The sequence below is a fragment of the Rhinopithecus roxellana genome, chromosome 5, assembly GCF_007565055.1.
Source record: "Rhinopithecus roxellana isolate Shanxi Qingling chromosome 5, ASM756505v1, whole genome shotgun sequence".
In the NCBI taxonomy this organism is placed as follows: domain Eukaryota; kingdom Metazoa; phylum Chordata; class Mammalia; order Primates; family Cercopithecidae; genus Rhinopithecus; species Rhinopithecus roxellana.
The window spans coordinates 154,879,207-154,896,576 of NC_044553.1; the positions used below are offsets into that span (position 1 = coordinate 154,879,207).

At 37.2% G+C, this 17,370-nt stretch overlaps 1 protein-coding gene across 3 annotated transcripts in view; it reads right to left on the minus strand.

The window, feature by feature from the left end:
- The window catches only part of ATG2B (autophagy related 2B), an 83,027-nt gene that overhangs the window by 60,960 nt on the left and 4,697 nt on the right, over positions 1 to 17,370 (minus strand). For all 3 annotated transcript variants that reach the window (XM_010353685.2, XM_030930396.1, XM_030930397.1), the window contains exons 2-5: positions 5,241 to 5,403; positions 3,291 to 3,443; positions 2,717 to 2,819; positions 1,306 to 1,468 (exon numbers count right to left, since the gene is read on the minus strand). In XM_010353685.2, the coding sequence (XP_010351987.2) occupies positions 1,306 to 1,468; positions 2,717 to 2,819; positions 3,291 to 3,443; positions 5,241 to 5,403 (582 nt within the window). The remainder of the gene's footprint in view (positions 1 to 1,305; positions 1,469 to 2,716; positions 2,820 to 3,290; positions 3,444 to 5,240; positions 5,404 to 17,370) is intronic.

Genomic DNA, 17,370 nt, shown 5'->3' on the forward strand with positions numbered 1-17,370 from the left:
AGAAGAATAAAATATTTGACATGTAAAACTGTATGATGTTACAATGGACAAACCAGTATCTTATAGCTAAAAGGAAACACAGTAATATGTTAGCAGTCCACTGGTAATAAAAGCAAATCATGAAAAAGGACTTCATGAAAAAAAGCACACTATCTCTTCAAGTTACACCAGTAAGAAAACCTAATGGGCACTGTATAATTAAGAAAATCTGATTTGTAAAATAACATGAAAGGCAAATTATAGAGTGACTGACTTATAAAAAGACTCTCCTCTCGGAAGGGATTTAACAGAGTTCCTTAATTATAAAGCTTTTTAAAGATACGATTTGTAGAATAAAGTTTCATCAATATAGTCACTATGTAAGGTAAATTTGAACACTGCTTAATTTCCAGTTTTTATTGAAAAAAAAAATAGATGTAATATAGGCTAAACATCTCTAAACCAAAAACTCAAAATCCAAAATGCTCCAAAATCCAGAAGTTTTTGCGTGCCAACATGACACTACCACAAGGTCAGGAAAATACACCTGACCTCACATGATGAGTTGCAGTCAAGTATTTGTTTCATGTACAAAATTATTGAAAATATTTTATAAAATTACCTTCAGGTTATGTGTATAAGGCATATATGAAACATAAATGGGTCAGACGTGGTGGCTCATGCCTATAATCCCAGCACTTTGGGAGGCTGAGGGAGGCGGTCAGCGGTTCGAGACCAGCCTGGCCAACATGGCAAAACCCCGTCTCTACTAAAAATACAAAAATTAGCCGGGCATGGTAGCAGGTGCCTGTAATCCCAGCTACTCGGGAGGCTGAGATAGAAGAATCCCTTGAACCCAGGAGGCGAAGGCTGCAGTGAGCCGAGATTGCGCCACTGCACACCAGCCTGGGCGACAGGAGACTCTCTCCAAAAAAAAAAAAAAAAAAAAAAAACATAAATGAGTTTTGTATTTAGACTTGGGTCCCATCCCCAAGATATCTCATTATATCTATAAAAATATTCAAAAATCTGAAACACAGTTCCAGCATTTTGAATAAGGGATACTCAACTTCACCATTTCCCCCCAACATACAGAACCCAACATTTCTCTTTCAGACTAATACACAGCACACTGGTAGGAATATAAATATTAGTATTTTCAAATCTCTGAAATACATATTACCATTACTGAATATTTGCATTAAATCTCAAGACAGAGACTCATTCAGACATATTATATATCCTAGTAAAATTTAATAGCCCCCATTTAAACCTTTTAAAAAATCTTTGATTATGGTTTTAGGGTTTTTGTTTTGTTTTTCTTACCACTGGTGCAGTTGAACACACTGGGGAAGATTTTGCTGATGCAGAAAACTCATCCCAGAAGAGAGACACTCCAGAGAGCTGAAGTAACTTGTGAGCAAAAGCAGTGGGTTGATGCACATTAATTCCTGAGGATTCATCAGCAGTTTCATCACAGTATACAGTTCTGAAATTTTTTTTAAAAAGCATTTACAAAAAGCTCCTAGAAAAACCTATTTACAATAAGAAATGCACAGCTTTGTTAAGTTAAAGGGTTTTTTCAAGTGTTAGCACTTCTTAGAATATGCCTATAATGTGGGTCAGTCTCACCGTGCTTCACTACCGTAAATATTTTCATGAAGAGGTCTTAACTCCAAAAAGCTAACTTTATGAGGCTTAAATTGAGAGAAAAAAAACTAACTCCCTAAAGTTAGTTTTAAGGAAAACAATTCCTGTACTCCCCCACAAAATATCTCTTGGTAACAGTGTGACAGCATTTGGCTCCAAGTCACAAAAGACATTTCTTGAATTCCTACATGTGACTAATTTTTAGTTTAAACAAAACACATAATGTGGTTCTAAATGCATGAGATTTTAGATTTTTAAAAATCTACTATTTAAGGCAATGGACCCTAATTCCACAGATCTGCTAACAATAACTGTTTTACTAATAGGTGTTTTGTGAAAGAGAGAAACCATAACACCGCTGCTTAAAATTCAGTAGAGACTCCCAGTAGATCCATGTACGAAGTGTCTCTGGTGCTCATGCAGTGTACGCACTTCATCCTGCTCATTTCTGTTGGCAGTTCATACAGCATTAACACATGGGTGACCAGTTACTCCCTCAAATCAATGCTTAGGTGTATGTATGTAAATTAACCTTGCTTTACAGCTATGTATAAGGGCTTCACGTGGGCATACACAGAAAACTAAAACCCATGTATTTATATTAAGTAAATATTGAGCGTATTGACCTTCACATAATCCTTACAGGATCCTCAAAACAGTGGCCTTAGCCTTTCTCACTAAAGCAGCACTTAGATTAAGCACAGCAAAACAAAATGTCTTTCATGTTAATGAAATATGCCTAAATATTGCATTGTTAATATGAAAAAACTGAAACTTTCCCACAGGAATGCCTTAAATTTAGTGGCACTCAAATGCTTATTATTCTGATTTGCTATTAACTACTAAAACAGAATAACTTGCTGTAAATTCAACATGGTATTAGACGTAATTATACCGCAACTGGCACTTTCAAGTTTTCAATAATGGAATTAGAATAATAAAATTAAAACACAACTTGAAGAGCAGCACTATACTCTGAAATTATGCAATATTTTCATATCATTACCTCTAATCTCCAAAACCTCCCTGAAAATGTAATGTAAGAGTTACAATAGGGTCATTTATTTTCAGACATAAGAATTCTTACCTTTCTATTCGAATTTCAAGTGCAGTTCCAGTTTTGGAATTTTCTGGCACATGTTCAATTCTCAAAACAGTATCTATAAAAGTGACTTTTACTCTTCTTAGTACTAAAGTGAACAAGTAATTGTCAACATAAGAGACCACATATATACTAAATAAAAACTTCCAAAGAAATAAAGTTTGATAAGAACTTTCGTTTACAAAATAAAGAAGCTGAATTTCTTTCCATTAAAATCCTTAAATCCTGAGTTTTGTGATAAATATTTTGCCTTACTGAGCACTTAACCATGTTACATCTCAACAGATGCTTGGGATAATGACTAACACTATTTGTTGTATTCTAATCCATTCACTATGCAAGCGTAATAAATGGAGAAACTAAGGTACAAAAAAAAAAAAAAAACCACGCAATTAAATGGAATATTTAAAATACCTCCATTCTAAAGTTCTGAAGTGGGAACAGTAATTCTTTTAAAAATCCATTCCAATGGATTTGCCTTATACAAAGCTTATTACACGAAGGCACGAAACTACCAAATCAAATCTAAATTTTTAAAAAATTCTCCATAAAACCAAACCTGTTTCAATGGTTTCAGCAAACTTTTCAAGTCCTTCAAAAGGCTGGGATCCTTCTCCTTGTTCATCTGTTAGTTTCTGGCTAAGACACTCTTTTGCCAATTGCATACTGCTGGTCATAAAACTTGACCAATACATAGGTTCAGAACCAGTTGCTGCGGAAAATATAAATTAATCCTAAATAATTTCTCAGAGTTATAACAATGCCAGTTCTTAAAATAACACATTTCAAATAGATAAATTCTTAATCCTTTAAGAGATTTTTAACATCATGGTATTACCCAGGTACACAATATTCTAGAAAGTACTCTTGAGATTTAAATATCACCTTATAATAACCAAGAAGAAAAAAAAAATCACAGAAAAAAGTCCAGAGAATGTGCTCTCATAACATGCTATATTTTACCAAATATCAATTAATGTATTCATTCAACAAATACTTAATGGGTATCCTACAGATGCATGGAACTGTTCTAAATATTATAAGCAGGGGTTGACAAACTTTTTCTGTAAAGGGTCAGACAGTAAATATTTTCTATTTTGTGGACCATATGGTCTATATCACAACTTCTCAACTCTCATATTAGAGCGCAAAACAGCCATTAAAGTAAATAAACAAATAAGCATGGCTGTGTTCCAATAAAACTTTATTAACAAAAACAGATGACAGGATCAATTTGGCCTGCAGGTTACAGTTTGCTAACTCTGCTGTAGAAAGTAGAAAAAATAATAGTAAATTCTGCCCTCAGAGAACCTACTATATAAAGAAATAAGATACGATTAGTAGACAACTATTGAATGTCAACAGAAAACATTATGAAAGCTAAAAGAAGAGATTAATTCTTCTTTAGTTAACTCTTCCCTTCTAGCTGAGAAAATTAACAGGAAATGTGGCAGAAGTAGCAGATGATACAGGCTTTGGAAATTAGTATAAATGTAGATAAAATAAAAGAGCATCCTTGGAGGAGGAAGCATATGAGATGTGAAAAATCATTTCCAGATCTTCCCTCATGAGAAAATTCTCCCCACACTTCCCTACATTATTCAAAGCAAAGTGACAGAGATTGCAAGAATTATTGCCTTCCAAAATGGAATTTAAAAGTCTTTCTAATGGAATGTTTTAAAGAGAAAAATATTTGAAAGTTTGCCTTCCCATAGAAAAATATTATATCCACTAATCATGGTTAAAAGATAGAATAATCTTGTAAATTAAATGCCAGATTACTAAAGACGATTTCCATGCATGCAATGTCAGTTTTCAAAATACAGAATTTCACTTTAACTCTACTAAATATAATTTAAACTTCCATGTTTTGGGCTGCACTTGGGATTATAATTCTATCATTGCATACCAACATACCTAGATGGTCAATTCTATCTAATTCTATCATGTTTTTCTATATTTACAAGTAGCTATTCTGCTATAAAGAAGAGCATTCCTTCTCCCTGTCCACCTTACATACTTATTTATCTGTATCAGTATGGTCCTAGAGATTTTTTATTTCATGTGTTACAAACCATTACTGTCATCATTCTTTGTAATACTCAAATTTTCCCAAATTGGGCCAATGGAAGCCCCTTGACACCCAATCCTGTGTCCCTTTAACATTTCTCCATCAATCTTTGAGCATTCTTCCTTGCTTTCTGGCACAATAATTTTGAATCCTTAAAACCCAAGTCTCATTTTAGGTAACTGGTAACAAATAATTAAATAAACCAAATAATCTGTATACTAAAGTTTTTGTGAATAATCAGGGAAAGAAACAACTCTAAATGTGTAAACATGTACGTTATACAAAGAGCCAAGTCGTAATGTATTATCAATGGAAAATTTCACAAATACAAAGCAAAATAATAAACTAAATACTAAATTTAATGTAATCAGGTTACTTTCCCAGTCTCTGAAGAATGAAAATAGAAACACACAAAACAGAAACATACAACACACCAACCTGGGCGAGGTCTAGGCCGGAAGACCATTTCTAATCCTCTCACTTCTAGTGCACAGTTATCCTGCAGCAAAGAGCCCCATGGAACTGACAGGGAAATTGACTGAATGAATCCTTCAGTGACTTCTAAGGGTGCATCTGCCGACTCCAAGATCTCATTGAGACACTAAGGAGAAAAAAACAGGTTCATTTTGAATCACAAGAACAAGAACACAAAGTTGTGAACTTATTCAAAGGCGTCAAATATGCCCCCATATGTGTTAGGCCCTAGGTATAAAGAAAGCAGAGACTTCCACAAGTACAGGCAATCAAAGCAAAAATGGACAAGTGGGATCACATCAAGTTAAAAAGCTTCTGCACAGCAAAGGACACAATTAACAAAGTGAAGGGACAACTTGCAGAATGGCAGAAAATATTTGCAAACTATGTATATGACATGAGATTACTAATCAGAATACATAAGGAGCTCAAACAACTCTACAGGAAAAAAATCTAATAATCCTGCTAAGAAATGGGCAAACGATTTGAATAGACATTCCTCAAAAGAAGACATACAAATGGCAAACAGGCATGTGAAAAGGTGTTCATTGATCATCAGAGAAACATAAATCAAAACTACGAGATATCATCTCACCCCAGTTAAAATGGCTTCTATCCAAAAGACAGGCAGTAACAAATACTAGAGAGAATGTGGAGCAAAGGCAACCCTCGTACACTGTTAGTGGAATTGTAAATTATTACACTCACTATGGAGAACAATTTGGAGGTTCCTCAAAAAAACTAAACATAGAACTACTATATGATTCGGCAATCCCGCTGCTAGGTATAGCCCCTAAAAAAGGAAATCAGTTTATCGAAGAGATATCCACACTCCCATGTTTATTGCAGCAATATTCACAATAGCCAAGATTTGGAAGCAACCTAAGTGTCCATTAACAGATTAATGGATAAAGAAAATGTGGTCCATGTACACAATGGAGTACAATTCAGCCATAAAAATGAATGAGATCCTGTCATTTGTAACAACCTGAATGGAACTAGAGGTCATTATGTTATATGAAATAAGCCAGGCACAGAAAAACAAACTTTGCATGTTCTCACTTACCTATGGAAGTTAAAAATTAAAACAATTGGACTCATGGCAATAGAGAGTAGAAGGATGGTTACCAGAGGCTGGGAAGGGTAGTAGGGTGGGGGTATGGTTAATGAGTACAAAAATATCGTTAAAATGAATAAGCCCAAGGGCCAAGGCATGGTGGCTCACACCTATAATCCAGCACTTTGGGAGGCTGAGGCAGACAGATCTCTTGAGGTCAGCAGTTCGAGACCAGCTTGGCCAACATGGTGCAACCTCATCTCTACTAAAATTACAAAAATTAGACAGGCATGGTAGGACGTGCCTGTAATTCCAGCCACTTGGGAGGCTGACACAGAAGAATCACTTGGACCCAGGAGGCGGAGGCTGCAGTGAGCCGATACCACACCACTGCACTCCAGCCTGGGTGACAGGCGACTCCATCTCAAAAAGAAAAAAAGAAAAAAAAAATGAATGAATGAATGAATGAATGAATGAATGAATAAGATCTAGTAATTAACAGCACAACAAGGTGGCTATAGTCTATAATTTATTGTACATTTTTAAATAACTAAAAGAGCACAATTGAATTATATGTAACACAAACGATAAATGCTTGAGGTGATGCATACCCCTTTTACCCTGATGTAATTATTAGGCATTGTATGCCTGTGTCAAAATATCTCATGTACCCCATTAATATATACACCTACTATGTACCCACAAAAATTGAAAGTTAAAAATTAAACAGAAAGCAGAGACCAAGATAAAGATGATCCCGGTCCTTGCTAAGCTTACAAAATAGTATACTATGAAAGAGACAAGTAATTAAAGTGTGATGATTACATATAGAGGAAATACACTGTGCTATTTGAACACTTAATAGAACCTAACCGGCAGATTCAAGGCAGCCCACCTGAAGGAGTGCTATTTTAAGCTGGGACCAGAGAACTAGAAGGAGTTAATCAGGCAAAATGGTCCAGGCAAAAACAAAGCATGTGGAAGGATTCGAAGAAAGCAGAAGTCAAGGAAATACACGCACACATATTTGATACACCACAGTATTTGAAAAAGAAAAGTTGCATTAGGCTTTAGTGTGCCAGGGCGAAGACCCAGAGACAAGGCTATGTAGATAAGGAAGAGTAGGATCCAAAGAGCCTTGTAATGCATGTTAAAGAGTCTGAAATTTATCTCAAGGGTGATGTGAAGCCATTGAAGGGCTTTAAGCAAGAATGCCATGATGAGATTCAAACTTTGAGTGGGCCCCTTCAGCTGCCATGTACAGCATGAAGTGAAGATGCCACCAGGAAGGTTGTTATGAGTAACAGAAGCTAGAGAAGTTGGTTTGGCACAGATAGCAACACTGAGGACAGTCAGAAGTGGATAAATTTTTGTAACATATTTAGGAAGTAGAATAATTAATTGGCATTATGAGGGGTAAAGGAAAGGAAGAATTATGAATGACACTCAGGAGGCTGGCTTGGGCAATTGCTTAGACAGAGGTATCATTTACTGAGATACAGAAACACAGGGAAGCAGGTTAGAGGGAAGATGAGAAGTTCAGTTCCAAAGTACACATTTAAGGAGACATCTACGTACAGGTGCTAAGGAGGAAGCTGGAGCTTCCTCCAGCTAGAGCTCAGGAGAGCCATCTGGGCTGGAGATACAGATTAACATTACAAACACACAGGATGGGTTGGGTATGGTGGCTCAAGCCTTTAACTCCAACACTGGGAAGCTGAGGTAGGAGGATCTTGAGCTGAGCAGTTTGACACCGGCCTGGGCAACACGTCAAAACCCTGTCTCTACAAGAAATACAAAAATTAACTAGGCATAGTGGTGCATGCCTGTAATCCCAGTTACTCGAGAAGCCAAGGTGAGAGGAATGCTTAAGCCCGGGAGGCAGAGGTTATAGTGAGCCAAGACTGTGCCCCTACACTCCAGCCTGAGCAACTTAGTAAGACCCTGTCTCAAAAATAAAATAAAATAATAAACAAATGAGTAACTGAAGCCACAGCATGAGGAGAGAAATGTTTGGGAACTTTTATAGTGTAAAATGAGAGGAGGCTTAAGACAGAACTCACAGATACCAATATTAAGAAAAGGGTTTTGAATTGATGGGTGCTGACGAGTTGATGGGTGTAGCACACCAACATGGCACAAGTATACATATGTAACAAACCTGCACGTTATGCACATGTACCCTAGAACTTAAAGTATAATAAAAAGAAAGAAAGAAAGAAAGAAAGAAAGAAAGAAAGAAAGAAAGAAAGAAAGAAAGAAAGAAAGAAAGAAAGAAAGAAAAGGGTTTTGAAAGAGGAGCATGCAGAAGAAACTAGAAAAAAGCAGAGAGGTAGAAGGAAAATTGAAAGAGGTTCATGTCCCAGAAAATCGTGGAAAAACAACATGACAGAGAAAAGTGGTCAAGCTCAACAAAAGCTAACAAAAAGTCCAAGATTTGTAAATGCCTACTGTACTCAAGTGATATTTAAAGTACTGGTGATCCCATTAAAAGCAATTTCAGTGGCATGGTGGGGCAAACCAGACTACAACAGGAGACAGGCAGAATGAACGTAAATGCAATTTTTTTAAGACAATTTACTTTTCAAATTTAAATAACAAATATTTATTAAATGCCAGCTTATATGTAAAGTGCTTCCTGCATGCTATATTGCATAGGGTAGTATTATCATTCTTTGTCGTATTACACCCTAGTGTTGAATAGTGAGACTTGGATCAACTTGTTTTATTTTTGGAGATTACTACTTTAAAAGGCTTTCTTCATGCTGATATTTGTTTAATCCTAAAGACTTTCCCAGTAGTACATGGGCATGGATGGTTTTAAGGTATAAACATCCAGACATATTCTTTCCTAAAACTGACTGAGCAGACTACAGTGGTGGCATTATGCTGGGTCTCCTGTCCCATAGTTCCTCGTACAATCTTCCTTCTCCCACTTAGCCAAAAAAGTCGTATTTTTCTCCCTTCAGAAATTCTCCCTTATGTACCGTCTAAGGTATAAAAACCTCCAGACAGGGCTAGCAGTACATTTTCTATCTTTTCCCATCTTATACTTTTTTTTGGCATGACACTCAGAAATTCAAAGAACTAAGTGATGTTGCTCCTGCAAAATCTCTCAGTTCTCATCTACTGATTTATAACATCGGTATTTCTCAAGCTTGTATCTATTTTTTAAATTTAGAATAAAATGTATGCTGAGCCCTACTGAATTCCAGCTCTAAGCATATTCACCTACGGATGCACTAACAAATTAGGGAGGAGGGGATCACAACCAACCTCTATCATTAAGAAATGTATTTCCAATAAAAGTTTATATGTTTGCTGGGTACAGTGGCTCATGCCAGTAGTCCCAGCAATTTGGGAGACTGAGGCAGGAGGATGGCTTGAATTCAGGAATTTGAGACCATCCTGGGCAACATGGTGAAACTCTGTCTCTACAAAAAATACAAAAATTGGCCAGGTGCGGTGGCTCAAGCCTGTAATCTCAGCACTTTGGGAGGCCGAGGCAGGCGGATCGCCTGAGGTCAGGAGTTTGAGACCAGCCTGGCCAACATGGTGAAACCCTATCGCTACTAAAAATACAAAAATTAGCCGGACATGGTGGCCCATGCCTATAATCCCAGCTATTAGAGAGGCTGAAGCAGGAGAATCACTTGAACCCAGGAGGCGGAGGTTGCAGTGAGCTGAAATTGCATCACTGCACTCCAGCCTGGGCAGCAGAGCGAGATTCCATCTAAAACAAACAAACAAACAAACAAACAAAAAATACAAAAATACAAAAATTAGATGGCATGGTAGCCCATGCCTGTAGTCCCAGCTCCTTGACAGGCTAAGGTGGGGATAATCGCTCAATCCCAGGAGCTCAAGGCTGCAGTGAGCTGTGATCACCCACTGCACCCAAGCCTGGGTGAGAGAGCAAGACTTTGTCTCAAAAAAAAAAAAAAAAGGGTAATTATCAAAATGCATAAATTTATACCGTTTTGATCTTAATTATCGAAATGCATAAATTTATACTGTTTTGATCAACTATACACTTAACAATAATTGCAATTACAACACAATCCAGAAGAAAAGTAACATTTAAAGCCCCATGATTTTCTGAAGGAAATAAAGTTATGCATCACAGAAGGACATTTGGTCAACGGCAGACCATATGTAGGATAGTGGTCCTGTAAGATTATAATGGAGCTGAAAAATTCCTATCACCTAGTGACATCATAGCCATCATAAGGCGATATAGCAAAACACATTACTCACATGTCTGTGGTGATGCTGATGTAAATAAACCTCTTGCTCTGCCAGTCTAGCACCAACAGTTACATACAGTACGTAATACTTGAAAGTGATAATAAACAACCATGGTACTGGCTTATGTATTTAATACCTATACTATTTAATCATTATTTTAGAATATACTCCTACTTAAAAAAAAAAAAGTTAACTGTAAAACAGCCTCAGGCAGGTCCTTCAGGAGGTACCCAGAAGAAGGCATTGTTATCAGAGGAGAGGACAGCTCTATCCATGTTAGGGTCCCTGAAGACCTTCCAGTGGAACAAGATGTGGAGGTAGAAGGTGGTGACATTGATGATCCTGACCCTGTGTAGGTCTAGGCTAATGTGTGTGTTTGTGTCTTAGTTTTTGACAAAAAAGTTTAAAAAGTAAAAAAAAAAATTAAAAATAGAAAAAAAATGCTTATAGCATAAGAACATAAAGAAAAAATATTTTTGCATAGCTGTACAATGTGTTTAAGCTAAATGTTTTTACAAAAGAAACAAAAAGTTTAAAACATTTTTAAAGTTTATAGTTAATGTAACCTCAGGTTAACTTATTATTGAAAAAGAAAGATGCCTTTATTAATATAGTCTAGCCGAAGTGTACAGTGTTTATAAAGTCTACAGTAGTGGAGAGTGATGGCCTAGGCCTTCACATTCACTCACTGACTCATTCGGAGGAATTGCTAGTCCTGCAAGTTCCATTCATGGTTAAGTGCTCCATACAGCCATATCAACTTTTATCTTTTTTAAATTTTTTTATTTTATGCCATATTTGTACATACCTTTTCTATGTTTAGATGCACAAATACCATTGTGTCACAGTTGCCTACAGTATTCAGTAACATGCTGTGCAGGTTTATAGCCTAGGAGCAATAGGCTGTACTGCATAGCCTATATATACAGTAGGCTATACCACTGGGTTTAGGCAAGCACACTCTATGATGTTCACCCAACAAAACTGCCTAATGACCCATTTCTCAGAACATATACCTGTTGTTAAGCAACCCATGACTGTACTGATAAAATGAATATAGTAAGCCCTAGAGCAACCCCTACGAAACAATTTAAAAATACATTCTAGGCCAGGCATAGTGGCTCACACTTGTAATCCTAGCACTTTGAGAGGCAGAGGCGGGCAGATTGCCTGAGCTCAGGAATTCACGACCAGCCTGGGCAGCATGGTGAAACCCCATCTCTACTAAAAACCCAAAAAATTAGCCAGGCATGGTGACATGGGCCTGTAGTCTCAGCTACTCGGGAGGCTGAGGTATGAGAATCGCTGGAACCCGGGAGGCTGACGTTGCAGTGAGCCAAGATTGTGCCACTGCATTCCAGCCAGGGAGACACAGCGAGACTCTGTCTCGAAATAATTATACATATATAATCATTAAAGGAATTAAAATGTTACACTAGAAAATATTTGCTTAATGCAAAAGAAAGCCTAATGGCAACAGAAAAAAATGTAATATAAACAATTTCAATTTATAAATGTTTTTATTGTAGAGAAATAACAGCATGATCAATAAAAGACAAGCATAAACTATATCAATTACAACAGAATCTTGCAAAGAAAGTAAAATGGACATAGGAGTTCAATGGAAAAAAATACAACGTTAAATTTCCAACTTCAATGAAGAGATTGTTCAAGCATTTTTTAATGGATAATGTGTATGATTTTTAAATCCCACTGGATGAAAAAAGTTATATTTTAATATCAATATTTAAACAGAAGTTATTCTCTACAACTATTTAAAATTATAATTTAAAAAGTAAGTCAATTCTAACATACAAGGAATATGAAGTTTTTAAAAACATTTTCAGAGATAATTGGGCTAACATGTTTAAAGACCACTCCTTCATTTATTTTTTCCAACTTTTAAGTTCAGGGATACATGTGTAGTACATCCAGGTTTGTTACATAGGTAAATGTGTCCCATGGTGGTTTGCTGCACAGATCATCCCCTCACCTAGGTATTAAGCCCAGAATCCATTAGCTATTCTTCCTGATGCTCTCCCTCCTCTCACTCCTCACCCTCTGACAGGCCACAGTGGGTGTTGTTCCCACCATGTGTCCATGTGTTCTCATCATTCAGCTCCCACTTGAGAATATGCAGTATTTGGTTTTCTGTTCCTGCATCAGTTTGCCAAGGATAATGGCTTCCAGCTCCATCCATGTGCCTGCAAAGGACATGATCTCATTCCTTTTTATGGCTGCATAGTAGTACATATGTAAACATACACAAAAAGTGTATATGTACACTTTTTTTATCCAGTCTATCACTGATGGGCATTTGGGTGGATTCCATGTCTTTGTTATTGTGAATAGTGCTGCAATAAACATAAGCGTGCATATATCTTTATAACAGAACAATTTATATTCCTTTGGGCATATACCCAGTAATGAGATTGCTAGGTCAAATGGTATTTCTACCTCTAGGTCTTTGAGGAATCACCACATTGTCTTCCACAATGGTTAAACTAATTTATGCTCCCATCAACAGTGTAAAAGCATTCCTTTTTCTCCACAATCTCACCAGCATGTATGTTTTGTTTTTGTTGTTACTTTTTAATAATAGCCATTTTGACTGGTGAGAGACGGTATCTCATTGTGGTTTTGATTTGCATTTCTCTAATGATAGTGATGTTGAGCTTTTTTTCACGCTTGTTGGTCACATGTATGTTGTCTTTTGAGAAGTGTCTGTTCACGTCCTTTGCCCACTTTTTAAATGGGGTTGTTTTTTTCTTGTAAATTTGTGTAAGTTCCCTGTAGATGTTGAATTTTAGACCTTTGTCAGATGGATAGCTTGCAAAAATGTTTTCCCATTCTGTAGGCTGTCTGTTCATTCTGATGATAGTTTCTTTTCCTGTGCAGAAGCTCTTTAGTTTAATTAGATAACCATTTCTCAATTTTTGCTTTCGTTGCAATTGCTTTTGGCAACTTCATCACGAAATCTTTGCCCATGCCTATGTCCTGAATGGTATTGCCTAGATTTTCTTTTAGGGTTTTTATAGTTTGGGGTTTTATAAGTCTTTAATTCATCTTGAGCTGATTTTTGCTTATGGTGTAAGGAAGGGGTCCAGTTTCAATTTTCTGCATATGGCTAGCCAGTTCTCCCAGCACCATCAGGGAATCCTTTCCCCATTGCTTGTTTTTGTCAGGTTTGTCAAAGATCAGATAGTTGCAGGTGTGAGAAGCCCACTCCTTTAAAACAGCATATGTTCAGGTTACTTACTAGCTAGCTGGGTGGCTTTGAACAGATCCTTAATTTCCAAGTCTCAATTTCCTCATCCATAAAATAGAAATAGTAACGCCACAGAGTTACTGTGACCATTAATGAGGTAATATATATAAAACTACCAACATATTAATAGTTCCTGGTACTAAGCAAACACTTTGTAAATGTGGGCCATTGTTCTCTTTCACAGTACCTACCTAGTACAATGATGAGCTCTGTAAAGGAACTCAAGGTGTGCTTGACAATATGAAGAAAAGCAAACATTAAATTATATGTTTCTTCTTAATACATAGTTCCATAGATTAAGTAGGCAAAGAATACATCTTTATTAGTTTAAACCAAGGCATCAGAATTCAAATCGAGATAAGACAGAGCATAAAAATGTGCATGAGCTGGCCGGGCGCGGTGGGTCATGCCTGTAATCCCAGCACTTTGGGAGACTTGAGGCAGGTGGATACAATGTAAGGAGATCGAGACCATCCTGGCTAACACAGTGAAATCCCATCTCTACCAAAAATACAAAAAAAATTAGCCGGGCGTGGTGGCAGGTTCCTGTAGTCCCAGCTATTCGGGAGGCTGAGGCAGGAGAATGGCATAAACCCGGGAGGTGGAGCTTGCAGTGAGCCGAGATCATACCACTGCACTCCAGCCTGGGCGACAGAGCGAGACTCTGTCTCAAAAAAAAAAAAAAAAAAAAAAAAAAAGTGCATTAGCTAATTTAGATTAACATTTAATTAGCACCTACTACATACAGGACACCAGAGTGTACTATTTTATACCCACATTTATACCTGCATTAAATCTTCACAATAACCCTCTGAATTAGGTATTTTTGCGTCTACTTTACAAATATGGCAATTGAGGATCAGAAAAACTAAGTAATTTGCAAAAGGTCTTCAATTAATCACTGCAGAAACACAACAAGAAAAAGAGAAATATATTTTCACAATGGAAGATTTTGCAGGAGGCTAAGCAAAATCATGTGTTAACATATCATAATTTTTTTTAATGTAGTACTGGTCTGGGGCTGGCTCATAAAACAAGCTTTTAAAACACAATGGAAAAATTCTCCATTCCTTTAGTGCAAGTGCTTTTAAAAACGCAGTCAAGGACCACATGTATCAGAATCTCCTAGGATGTTTATTAAAAATGCAGATTCCTGAATTTCTAGAGCCAAAATCTGTATGGAAGGAGCCAGAAGCCTGAATGTCAGCAAATTCCCAGGTGAACCCAGTGCTGTTATGTCTGAGAAGCTCAAGTTTCTTGAATCTGGGGCAGTGTGGTGCACACACAAAAAAAAAAGATATAGAAGTCAGAAAGACAGGTTTCAAATCTTGCTGCACTGTTTAATACTAAGCTTGAGTAAGTTATTTAACCTCACAGTCAATGGAAAGTTAGTACCCAATTTAGAGTGAGATAATGTATGTAAAAGCACCCACACAGTACAGTATATAGAGATGGAAGGTATTTAATAAATGATTACTATTATCTTCAAAAGTAAACTAAAACCCCTACCTTGCTCCATGTTTCCCCTAGCCATCAACCCCATTTTCTCTTTGTCAAGATAGCTATCTGCTCAAACTGCAAACTACAAGTGACCTTCTAACCCTCAGCTCCTCTGAAACTGCTCGTAACCACCATTAAAATGACAAATGCAATGAACAATATTCAGTCCTCGTCTTTCTTGAATTCTCATCTCTACCTAGTTCCTAGGTAGAGGAAATTCTAACTTCCTTTGACTTCTATAACACTTCATCTCAGTCTTTTTTCTGATCCTTTACAACTTAACATGTTGGAGTTCATCTAAGTTTCATCTTCAGCCTTTTTTGTTTTTCAAGCTAATCTACTTACTACCCATGCACTTTGTGCAGTTCCATCTCCTCCCACTGTGTTATTCACTATTGACACTCGGATAACTCCCATATCTTCACAACTGCAATCTTCCTATACTTCCCAGTGCCTCCTGAGCCTCTCTACCTGAATCTAAGGCCCCCACATTCTAAAGCCCCCACATTCTAAAGTCCCCTCAAAAATCAATATAGTAAAACTTATTCTCTCTCCAATCTCAATCTCCCCCTCCCACTCCCAACTCCAGACAGTGGAGAAAACCTGCTCCTTCTCTAGAATTTCCTATTTCACAGCAACTAGGTACCACAAGTTACGGACATCAAGGTTCTTCCCTCTACTTGTGTTTTTCAGATTTTTTCAAAGTTTTTTTTTTTTTTTTTTTTTTTAAGAATGTCTGACACACTCCATTAAAAAAAAAATGGCCCATCATAAAATATTTAAAAAGTTAAGTAACCGGGCGCGGTGGCTCAAGCCTGTAATCCCAGTACTTTGGGAGGCCGAGGCGGGCGGATCATGAGGTCAGGAGATCAAGACCATCCTGGCTAACCCGGTGAAATCCCGTCTCGACTAAAAAATACAAAAAACTATCTGGGCGAGGTGGCGGGCGCCTGTAGTCCCAGCTACTCAGGAGGCTGAGGCAGAAGAATGGCGTAAACCCAGGAGGCGGAGCTTGCAGTGAGCTGAGATCGCGCCACTGCACCCCAGCCTGGGGACAGAGCGAGACTCCGTCTCAAAAAAAAAAAAAAAAAGTTAAGTAGAACTGCTTGCTTCATGTATTAAGTATTTCCAGAACTAAAAGTTTGAAACTTTTGTACCATATTATCATCTCCGGAAGAGATGGGATTAAGCTCTATTACTTCATACCTCATATATTTCTTTACTGTTTGAATTTTTTGTAATGAGCATATAATAATTTTACTGTAAAAAATGAACAATTAAAAACCTAACAGTGTTTTAAAGCACATGTAGGCAATGACTTAGCCTTTGCAAAGTGGAGAGCTGTCAACCTCAGACAACCATGTAAGAAACGGGACTTGATGGAACTCTTCTCAGTAAACACCAAGTTTTCTGTCCCAATTTTGTGGCAGAGAAGTTGAAATAAACTTAAACCTCTAAATACAGAAAGGTTTATTACAGCAGTGAAGAGTAATATTAAAGGGGCCTGGTACGGTGGCTCATGCCTATAATTCCAGCAACTGCGGGGGCTGAGGTGGGAGGATCACTTGAGCCCAGGAGGTCAAGATCAGCCTGGGCAACATAGTGAAATCCGGTCTCCACAAAAATTAAAAGAAATTAACTGGATGTGGTGGTGTGCACCAGTAGTCCCCACCTACTCAGGAGGCTGGACTAGAGGATCGCTTGAACCCATGAATTTGAGGCTGCAGTGAGCTGATCACACCACTGTACTCCAGCCTGGGTAACATAGACTGTCTCTAAAAAAACAAAAGGAGAAAAAGAAAAAAACTGGTAAATGTTAACAGTTTTGGAGAGTCAACAGTTTCATAATTTACATTGTACCCCTAAGCTACAAAATAATTTCCCTAAGTATAAGATGTTTAAATAGGTTATATTTATGTCCAGTCTTATAACCACTTAGGCAAAATCCCATGTATCTTGTAGCATAAGGTACCCTGAAATTCAGTCATCCTGTGAAAATCCAAGGCTACTATAATGTATGA